The sequence below is a fragment of the Simochromis diagramma genome, unplaced genomic scaffold (assembly GCF_900408965.1).
Source record: "Simochromis diagramma unplaced genomic scaffold, fSimDia1.1 OVJJ01000299.1, whole genome shotgun sequence".
NCBI lineage: Eukaryota > Metazoa > Chordata > Actinopteri > Cichliformes > Cichlidae > Simochromis > Simochromis diagramma.
The window spans coordinates 699,775-711,225 of NW_024386795.1; the positions used below are offsets into that span (position 1 = coordinate 699,775).

At 38.6% G+C, this 11,451-nt stretch overlaps 1 protein-coding gene across 2 annotated transcripts; it reads right to left on the reverse strand.

The window, feature by feature from the left end:
- Nucleotides 1–7,936: 7,936 nt before the first annotated feature.
- On the reverse strand, nucleotides 7,937–10,996 carry LOC120729287. 2 transcript variants are annotated; one of them, XM_040024822.1, is made up of 6 exons: nucleotides 10,659–10,995; nucleotides 10,416–10,515; nucleotides 10,039–10,298; nucleotides 9,762–9,948; nucleotides 9,463–9,590; nucleotides 7,937–9,376 (listed from the first exon to the last, which is right to left on the reverse strand). In XM_040024822.1, exons 1-6 carry the CDS (start codon nucleotides 10,722–10,724, stop codon nucleotides 9,059–9,061), a joined length of 1,059 nt encoding a protein of 352 aa, XP_039880756.1. In that variant the 5' UTR covers nucleotides 10,725–10,995; the 3' UTR covers nucleotides 7,937–9,058. The 2 variants fall into 2 exon arrangements, with proteins under 2 accessions (XP_039880756.1, XP_039880755.1); XM_040024821.1 differs by having other exon boundaries at nucleotides 9,762–10,298; nucleotides 10,659–10,996.
- Between the last annotated feature and the right edge of the window lie 455 nt (nucleotides 10,997–11,451).

Genomic DNA, 11,451 nt, shown 5'->3' on the forward strand with positions numbered 1-11,451 from the left:
CTGGAGACAGCAGTCGCCTCATTGTTCTGACACAAAACTATCCACAACACTACACACAACAACACATGAACTACACACTCCAAACATGCTAAACCTCACAAATTTCTCACATCACAAAACTCGCTATCTCTCTCTCTCTTCCTAAACAACCAAACGTCATGTTGCCATATCATTTTTGATTGGTCGACATGGTGCATTTTTGTTTTCTTTTATTATTTTTTGGTCATAAGCAGAGAGCGCTCGCTGCGCTCTCCTTAGACAGTAAACATGAAACCATTGAGGAAAAACGAGTATATATTGTTTATCATGACTCTGGTTTTACTGGCCTATCAACACAGTTTATAAACTGGTATATGTCACCTTGTTGCTTTGTTTTGAAGTGGTCATGTTATTGGCTTACCACGACTACTTTATTCGTCCTCAGTCAAACAGCAGCACTCGTGCGGTAACGCCGTTATTCCCATCACTGGTTACGTGTGATGTTGGCAGTGTTGTCTTGTGGCATGAATTTATGAGACAGAAAGCTCGATCTGTATTTAGTGTGAACCAACTGAAACATGAAAATACAGAAAACCATGAGCTGTGTATGCTAATGTAAAAAATAACAAAATGAGCACAATGCAAAAAACTAAACAAAAAAAGAAAATGAGATATATAAGAGATCACTGGAAATACTTTTAAACACAGACGTATTATGCAATTATTGGTATCTATAATTGTGTTTAGCAGTCTCAGCTAACTACAGCAGCCCATCATACTGCACAAAGTAAACAAACGGCCATGGTCTTGGGTCATTTGACCCAGCCTTTTGGAATCAGTGGTGTTTTCTGATTTCTTTGAGTCAAATATTTAGGTTTTCTGTTTTCTCTTTGGGCTGCTTTGTTTAGTTTCATGCTGAGCCCAACTTCTAAAAAACAACCACAAACTTTCCTTCAGTGGGCAGCCATCCCACCCACCACTTCTGCCCCCCAACCCTAAATGTGTTACACTGTAAAATCGAATTAGTTCCCAGAACTCAAAAAAATTAAGGAACCTTGTTGCCTTAAAAAATTGAGTAAAGCTTAGCTAAAAATGACTAAATTAGGACAACTTATTTATTTTGAGTACTCTGTACAAGCTCATTTGTTCCCAGAACTCAAAAAAATTGGATCAAATTTACGTAAGATGACCGAGTTAGGGCAACTTACTCATTTTGAGTACACTGTACAGCCTTGTTAGTTCCCAGAACTCAAAAAAATTAAGGAAACTCGTTGCCTCAAAAAAAACTAAGTAAAGCTCACTAAAGATGACTGTTAGGACGACTTATTCATTGTAAGTCTGCAGTATTAAGAATAACTTGATATTTCTGACTGTACAATACTAATTGTTTACCTACTGACAAACATTTCAAGTTCAACTAAATTAAAAACAATTTGTGGTAACCTGAATATGACTAAAAATAATTAACAACACTTTTTGTAATGATGTTAAAATGAGCCCAACTTTTATTTTCAAACACAACAAAGTATAACAGCCAACATACTGGACACTGTTCTGCTGAACAACAAACAATTATATCGCCATCACTGTTATGATCTTACAATGAAACAAAGTCTCAGATGTAATTATTCTGAAAATAAGTTTAGGTCTACCACAAGTTTGTTTTGTACTTACATTACTTATATAATCAAAATAAAATATTTGTTGTTCTGTCACAAGTGCAGTCTCTGATTTAAACAACACATTTGTTTTTCATTCCAACACAGGAGCTGGAATGTTGTAATGTTTTAAGGATGCTTGTTTCCAGTCCAGACATTACTGCCTGAATGACTGTCATGGATTGAGGTGATCCAAATGTAAGTGCAGACAAAGTCTTTAACTTCCCTTAAGTACAGTGGCAGTGGATGTGGGTTGCAGATGCAATGAGCTTGAACCTGCAGACGACCATCTTCACTGACCACACCATCTGTGACGGAGGACTCATCTCTCCCGTTGTCCTGCAAGCAAACAATCATATGTTTTGGAACATGAACTTAATTGCTTTCTTAAAACATTTTTTTCTGCATTTGGTATAAAACAGACTCCAGTTTAGACAATCTCAGGCTCCCTCCCCACCAGAGAGGTGACATTCAATGTCCCACTGTCAGTCTGGATAGCCCTGACCCCCACCCGACACGCAATAATGTCATGAATGCATCATTTTAAAAAGGGCTATGCAAACATGGCCAATAACTTTCATTCTAATGATGTGCAAAATGATTTGGGCACAAAACAAATGTTGCTGTTAGAAAACTTGCAGACTTCACTATATACAGTGTAGACTCTCTAAACTAAGTTTGGGGGATGTGATCTTTCAAGAAATGCAGACAAACTGTTGTTGTTTGTTTACTTACACAGCATGTCTTGTAGAATTAACTGGAGTCACCAGCAACAGCATAGTGCAGTCATATCTCAAGTCTAATAACAGAAGACAGGAAAAGATCAGTACAGAAACAACTTCCCCAAACCAAAGCACAAATAAAACAATAAGTAAAACAGGCTGATCTAAAGTATGATTAAAGTTCAGCCTGATTAACATAAATGTCACTGACAGTTGCTAATATATTGGAAAACCAAAATACTTACTGATGTCTTTCTGTCCAACAGCAGGAGTGCTGGTCCCGAGCCTCAAAGACAGTGAGAAGCAAGCAGAGGGAGAAAAAGCAGAACATTTTTCAGAAACCGATTTGATCCTTAATGGCTGTGCAATCATTGTAACATAGAGATTGCGTATGTTGTTAAATAAAGGCTAGATTTGACATTAATAGATGCCACAGATGTTCAAAAGCTGTCACAAAGCATGAAAAAAAATGGACGTCTCTGAAAACTTCCACGCATTTTTGCAAATATGTGATGTCTTGATAAATCGAGCAGATATTTGACCTTTACACAGCTACATTCTCGCCTGAAAATATCTAAATATAAACAGGCTACAGAGGATAAAATAAATGCTAAATGAAACAATCAACCATACTAATATACAAAGAGAACCCAACTGAAATACAAGAGATCCTCAAAAACACAATCAATCACAAAACCCATAAAGAAATGACAAAACAAAAATTGACAGATTTACATCTTCTCCTCGCAGGTGTGGCATATCAAGGTGCTGATTAGACAGCATGAATATTGCACAGGTGTGCCTTAGACTGCCCACAATAAAAGGCCACTCTGAAATACGCAGCTTGATCACAGCTCAATGCTACGGATGTCTCAGCTTTTGAGGGAGCGTGGAGAAGCAAAACTTCCAGCTTACTTAGTTTTTCTAAGTTAAGAAAACTCAAATAAATTGAGTTTATCAGTGTTTTTTCATAAAAAGTACTTGTAACTTATTTAAATTGAGTTTTAATAACAAATTGATAAAAATTGAGTTCAGCCTATTTAATATTTTTAATTAAACACAATATTACATTTTACAGTGTGCACAGTTGACTCAGTACGACAAATTCCCACATTAAGAGCATTTAGTATCCATTAAGCTTCAGCAGCTCTGTCGTCGGGGAGCTCTGCTGAGACTGAATGAGAACCAGAGTATTTTCTCTGTTAACAGTCATCTGTGAAGGTCACACTGCTGCTTTAATCCTATTGGCTCCAATCAGTGGTGCTCTCTCTCTGTTTGTCCGTCCCTAAGGCTAGCTTTCTGTTGTGTCCTTGTCTGCTGTGCTCACATCTCACAGCCCACATTAGTGCTATATGCACACATACGGCAGCATGTGCACTTAGACACACATGCATATCCACACACAGATCAGTTGTGGCCCCGGGGAGTGAGGGGTGTGACCCAGAGGCATTTCTATTTAATACAGATCTAACTACTACTAGATCTAGCTACTGTGTTTATTCCTGGCTCAATTTAACACCTTCTGCATACTTCCCACTCTCTACCAATCCCTCACTCCCTGGGAGTGAAAAGGCAAAAAGGTGGTAGTAGTGTGAAAACACTGAGCATGTTTTATGACACATATGCTTGCTGGTGTCAGTCAGTGTGTGTGTGCTTGTGTGTCAGTGTGCAGCTCCCTGCGAACAGAGTTGGGAGTTTGAACCCCTCCAAGATTACTGGATGCTATTTCTATCTCAGCAGTCAGGGTAAAGGGGGAATACTTGCCTATTGTCACAACAACGGGGCTCCTGATTGGTTGTCAAGCATGATAGCACCCCCCTCCCAATCCACAACACATACAAACACACACACCGCCATCACAACTCCCAGGCTGGATTTTTTTGCGGTATCACTGTTTTGCTTATTTGTGTTGGTATTTGTCTGTACAGAGCCCACAGAGAGGGGTTTCCACTCACACAAACGTGCTTCATGCAGTCCTTCAAAATCCCAACAACATGTAGCTCGGCTGGTCGTCGGTCCAATGTCGATTGGTTGACAAGTGGGCCTATCAGACGAGGGAGCAACACCCGTTCTCCCCAACAAACATCCAAACATGAGAAGCACAGACAGCAGCTGCAGTGTGTTTAACACTTTGTTGTCAGAACTTCACTCTTCTCTTCAGCTGGCATGAACCACAATAGCACAAGAAAACCAACAGGCCAGTTTGAACTCTGTCTCCTTCTACCACAGGTCGATGTAGATGGGCTGTCTGCCAAAGCACTGCCCACAGATCACCATGCTGAGCACACTAGCCTCACACTTTCTCTGGCTTCCAGCAATATAGGCTGTAGAACCTTTGGGCTAACAAATATCCAAAGTTGTAGGCAACCAAGACACTTTGTTTTTATTCAGTGATCAGGAAGGAGATGACTAATATCCCCCAAAATTAAAAACATGCTGTGTTATACCAGGACTTTTAAATATCTCAAAGCAGAAATCCACAAATGAGATATCTATGACACTGCAGGCATTTTCACAAGTCCACATTGTTGTGTAATGTAATGGTCATGTAGCAATGGTAAATGTAAAGTAACACATTTGTTGTAAATTGAGTTAGCAGTCCAGTGCTAGGTAGCATTAGCCACTATAACGTATTGGTCCACGAGAATTAATAGCAGCAAACCCTGGAGAGTGTTAAAGGAGAAGCTTAATGCTTAAGAGGGTTCATTGGGCTTTTCATCTCTATGTTCTTCCTGTGCCTCCTCAGGTTATGCAGTTCACTGAATATTCATTTAACAGGTTGGCTAAATTGGTTCAAGGTGTGAATTTAGGAGTGAGGGTATGCATTTCTCTCTGTGTTAGCCCTGTATGGATGGCAATGGGCAATGGATTCTCTGAATTGTCCTCCAGCATTTGCAGGATGATGAGACTGGGATCTGGGATCTGTGTCATTATCTTCAAGGTTTTCTTGATGGTTTGATTGTTGTAGCCTTTTGATGGTTTTGTTGAGCCAGTGAGCACTGACCAGAAGTAAAAAAACAAAATAAAAAAATAAAAAAACCCTACAAAATAAACAACATCAAAGTATAAATAGCTCTTTCTAGCAGAAAGTTTGCAAAAACAGTGCTATTTCCCTTTTTGTTTTTTGATCATAAGTCAGAGCCTCTTCATCAGTCTAAAGCTGGAAACATATTTGGAATTGAAGAATAATCAAATGAGACATCACTGACTGCAGTATTTTCTCCATATGTGGACAAAAGGCTCTCGGACTTTGTTTTCATTGGATGATGACCAAGAGCTGAAGGCTCACCAAAATACCAATATATTTCCACTGAGCTGTTTCATTTGGATGCTGCCCACTGCATGAGGATTATTGAGGTCTTTCTTTTTAAAAAATCATAGATAAGCACCGACCCTATCATTCTCTCTCTCTTTCTATCCTTTGGCTTTATAATGATAACCCAACCAATGTCCAGTGCATGAGTTCTTGATTATTATGGGCCATCAGTGGTAGTGCAGGTTGAGCCACGTAAAACGTTAATGGATTAGCGTCAGGGCTGGACTGGGACAAAAAAAATCTGCCCGGGCATTTTGACTAGAGACCGGCCCACCAGTTATTAAAGCCAGGAAGCCTTTGAATGAAAACAAACACTGTTGTGACAGTGATGTACAGTCTTGTTGGTATATGTATGATTTCTATGCATTTTACGTCAGATAAAAAACTTTGGTTGTAAGATTTAATAAAAGCGAAACATTTTAAATGAGAAAAAGAAAGAAAAGTATTTCTTTGTGCCCCCCTCTCCCTGTTAACCCTTTAAGGCCTATCATAGAACCAAGTCCGCCAGAGCTTATATTATATTTTTACATGCTGTGGAGCCATTTTTGAGAGCATTTCAAGTTGATATACATCAATACAACCATTATAGCCCAAATTTTAATAATATGTCTGCATTAAGTGCATAGTAATTACATAATTTGCAAAAAAGTGCAATACACTACAAAAAATTGAAAATCGTGTTTGTTTTTTTTAACATATATTTCTAGTTAGAGAAATTTAAGAGGCTTATCCCTCAAAACTGTAAATACAAAAAAGTTGCACAAAATAGTTTCCCACCACCGGAAATTTATTTTGAGTGTCTTCATAGTTTTATTTTTGAAATACACCAATTTTTATATACTGCAGGAAAAACAAAAAAAATATTATAATGCAAATTTGCAAAAAAAACTGCATGTGCATCAAAATAAACTATTTCCAGCAGTGCAATATGAGTCCTAAGCATCCCAGAAACGACACAGAAATTGATAAAGTCAAACATAACTTTTAAAAACACCAGTATAGGCTCATAAGGCCCTGATGGTAAAAAACTACATTTCCGCAAAATGACGTCACTTCCGGTTTCGGGCAGATCATGGCGGCATGCGATAGTTCGTGCTGATGGACGTAGGAAGTGTTATGAACAGCTGATTGGATCGGCAAAGCTGTTTCTGGAATACTACGTTTTTGTTGCTGCAAGTGCTTTTTATGCAGTTTTTGCAAAGCTTTATGTGGAAGGAAACTGTGACCTAGGACAAGCTGATGGCATAAGATGTAAGTGCAACTCCTCTGGTTTCATATGCAAAAAAAATTATTGCGCTAGCTTACGTGGTTGCAGTGCTACCGGGATTTAAAAATAGTTACGCAAAACGGAGCGTGCCTGCTCCGACCGGCTTTAAAGGGTTAATGCCCTACATGGCCCCCTGGCAACACTTTGCTAGACCCGCCCCTGCACAGTTACCAGCTGTCAGCTACACAGAAAAGGATCCTGGTGTTATTTGTCTCTCAGAAACAGTTCATAACTTCAACTCATTCATGTCACCTAAAAGGTAAACCTGTTTCTCCATCACCTGTTCAGCTCTGATCATTCAGTAAGGACATCTCCTGGTTTCATCTTCATGTTTCCCTCTCACCACATATCCAAACCGACATCATGACCAGCAGCTTTACAGCTGTGGCTCCAGCAAACATCAGCTGATACTAGAAATTAATATTAAATAAATTCTAACAACAGCTGATCAAGCTTAAACATTTTGACCAAAAATTATAATTGCCGTTTTAACCCTTCCCTTCTGAATGATCAAGAATTTATTAAATATCTCAATGCGAATATGGATATGTTTCTTGCTACCAATGATAACGGAGAAGTTTCGGATTCTACTTTATGGGAGACCTTTAAAGTCGTGATGAGAGGTCATGTTATTTCCTTTGAATCTTCCAAGAAAAAAAAAATTGGGAAAAAGGCTTAAAGAAATAGAAAATAAGCTTCCTGAACTGGAAGAAGTACACAGTAAAATTCGGAGTGTTAAAATAACACTTAAAGAGTTAAATTTAACACTGGTCCCGAGTCTATTTGGTCCCATTCGGAATTGGTGTTAAATCAACTCTTTCTATAGTGTTAAAATTTTAGAGTAAAATTAACTCTAAATAGAGTAAAAATTTAACACTGAGTAACACCGCAGAGTGTTAAATGAACCTAACACTACTAGTAGTGTCATATTATTTACTCTAACATAGTGATAAATTAACTCTATTTGAGTAAAATTCCACTGATTTTTAACACTGAATTGAGTTATTTCAAGTTAACACTGGGGGTTCAAATAACTCTGATGAGAGTTGATGTTACTCTATACTGTGTTATTCATACACTTTTTCTTGTGAAAAATTAGCTCTCATAGAGTAAAATTTTAAATTAATTTTACACCAAGTAGTGTTACTAAAACTCTTCCTCTTCCAGCATGAAAACCTGGTTTCTAATAATGCTTTAAAATATAAAACAAGTAAGCAAAAACCACAACTAGATAATACGTTTAACGGCTTTATTTTGATGTCAGGCTCAAAATATTAAAACATCTCATGTAGTGTACATAAAACACTACACACACAAAAACAGTCATAAAACACTTTAAAACAATGAATTTAGTTCGGCATAAAATGACAATATGGAACCACATACAGGGAGGAATCAGAAGTGCCATACTTCATTTGAAGATCAAATGGTTTGAAGTAACACAGCTCTTTTATGTTCAACACCTTCAGCACCATATTGGGGTGCATTCTGACCTTAAATGCATGATAATGGTCATCAAAACACAGGGTTTCCATCAGTTTTCCACAGAGCAATGCAATGTCATCTTTCACAACAATACTTTTGATCTTATAAAACACTGGAATCTCAGACACTACCTCTGTACAGATGATAAAGTCAGGGCGGTACTCTGTACCATGATGTTTTATCCACTTAGCTGAAAAAACACTGGTAGACAACGCAGCTCCAAATTTTAAAGCAATTTCTGGACCTTCTTTCAGCTCTCCAAGTGTCACCATCTTTCCTGGTCCTAAAGCTAATCTTTCGAGGCTAAAAGACTCCCAATACATGGCCATACAACTTTGGTGTTTCTTGGCCAATGTCATTGTAATGTTTTTAACTGCCACATCAGGCTGTAACTTAACATCAGTGTCAGCCTGTTGGTCGAAATAGTTAAGGTGTTTGGTATTTAAATGTTTTCTAAAACCTGAAAAAGTGCCAAACACACAGCCACAGTCACGCTGGGCACATTTAAGGCGAAGATTTCTTCCAGGTAAGTAACCATGGACTAACCGTAAATGCTTAACAAGCATGTTTGAACCAGTAAACTCAGCCTGACAGACAAAACACTTCATGATGGAGAATTAACCTTCAAGCCCTAACGAAGCAACCTTGTCCTTATTTCAGCAACTCTGGGACTTTCTTTGATTTTGCCAACATCTATATTGTACACAGTGGTTTGGATGAACGTGTACATGTTGTGAAGCATGGTGTTGTAAGATGTGCCAAACACAAAATGTGCTTTAAACAGTTCATCAAAAGCACCAAGTGAAGAGGTAGACTTGCATGGTATGGCATTCTTGTCAAGAATAATGAAGAACTGGTGGATGTCATGCTTTTTCACCCCAACAGCCAGGAGGTAGGGTTGAGTGCTGGTAGTGATGGCATCAAGGTGCTCTTGGATATTTGTTCCAGTCTGAAAAGACAAATACAGACAGGCAATAAGAATCAAGTGTTTCTTAAACTGGTAATTCATACCATAAAAATAGAAAAGAAACAAACCTTCTTGAAGACCACAAGATGCCTTTCTGCTTGAGAAGCTGACACCTTTCCTGGTCTCTTCCGACCCTGACCAGATGGTGGAATCAAATGTAATAGCAATAGAATCGCTGAGAGGTCACTGTCCCAGCCTGAAAAAAATATTTGTTTTTAATAAAGTTGAATCATCCTCATCAATAACAAATTTCAATGCATCTGCATTGACAAAATGTTTGAGTAGACCCAAAATACAAAAGGACAGCTGTTCTGTGACAAACATTATATATCCTGTGAATGTTCTAATTAAAGAAATAACAGCTCACCAATGTCAGCATTAACTTCAGTGGCATCCTCAGGAGAGTCAGCTGCCAGCAAGAGTTCTTCCAGGTCACTGGTAGAAGGAAGCTTTCTGCCTTGTTGGATAATTTTTCTTTTGAATGTTGTTGGCCACCTCTCCAGCAACCTGCCTGATACATCCTCACCAAACATCAGTACAAAATCCTGTTCGATCTGTAACAGGGATAGAGAACAGAGAATTATATCTGCTATCTGCAAAAAATAAAATGTGTTTACATTGTCAACGTAATGAAAAATATTCACCAAGCCTTTGATATCTTTGAAACGTGGAAACACAGACAGTATGTTGCTTGACAGCAGGGGGTCAAGGACCATGTTGTGTCGATAAACAAATGTAAACTTCATCTTCTTCTTGACTGTGTCTTCATCAGCTGAATGTTTCATCAGAGAGATTGCTTCCTTGCACTCATCCTCACTCAGCACGTTCTCTGTAACAAACTGCAACTCTCGTCTGACAGTTGGTCCACCACACTGGTCTTCACCCGATGATCCATCTCCTGGTGCTAGACAATATGAAATACAACTTTATCAAAACTAATAATAACATTTGATAACCATTATTAATACAGAACCACAATTTGGAACTGTATTATACGTTTCCACTGAATTATAAGTGTTACCTCCAGATGTTAATCGCCTCTCTTTAGCAGTGGATCTCTGTATGGTTTTAATCCTCCAGGCCAAGTACCCAGTGCCACTCTCGCCATCATAATAATGTTCCTTGGAGAGTGACATATACAGACATTTTGTTTATTAATTTATCAGTAAGTTATGTGACCATGAACAGTTGATAAGGACATACATTTTGGCAGGATTTAAAATTTTGATTTTAGTTGTATCAGTTATTGCTGTTAGCTACTTACATAGCCATTTTTTGAGTACGGGTCACTGAGGTAAGGGGAAAGGGTTACAATTCCTCTGGCATACATTTCTTTTACCTGCCGTGGTGGTGATGTACTGCAAGATCAAAAGGAAAAGAACTAGTCAGCTTCGCTGGAATTAATAGAGATTTAAAATAATTTGAAAATGATAGTAAAAATCACAGTGACACTCACATTATGCAGTTTTTCCCCCCACTAAATATACATTCATAACTAAGATGCTTCCAAAACACAGATCATTTTCAATTAATCATAAAATGCAGTTTGAAGAGACTAAATAACAAAAAGAACTTAAAGCCCCTTGTACACCTTTTTATAATAATAATGGATTGGATTCATATAGCGCTTTTCAAGGCACCCAAAGCGCTTTACAATACCACTATTCATTCACTCTCACATTCACACACTGGTGGAGGCAAGCTACAGTTGTAGCCACAGCTGCCCTGGGGCAGACTGACAGAGGCGAGGCTGCCATATCGCGCCATTGGCCCCTCTGGCCAACACCAGTAGGCAAGTAGGGTAAAGTGTCTTGCCCAAGGACACAACGACCAGGACAGAGAGCCCAGGGATCGAACCAGCGACCTTCTGGTTACAGATGCGATTCCCAACCCCCTGAGCCACGGTCGCCCCGTTGGTTGGTTTCTTACCGGCAATCAAAAACTCCTTAAGGCTTGGCTCAGATACTCTAACAAATTTCTGCACACCTCCGAGTTTTGCTTTAACCAGCATGCTTCCTGAAGACAGTAATTTCTTATAGTCAGTGCTCTTCATTGAA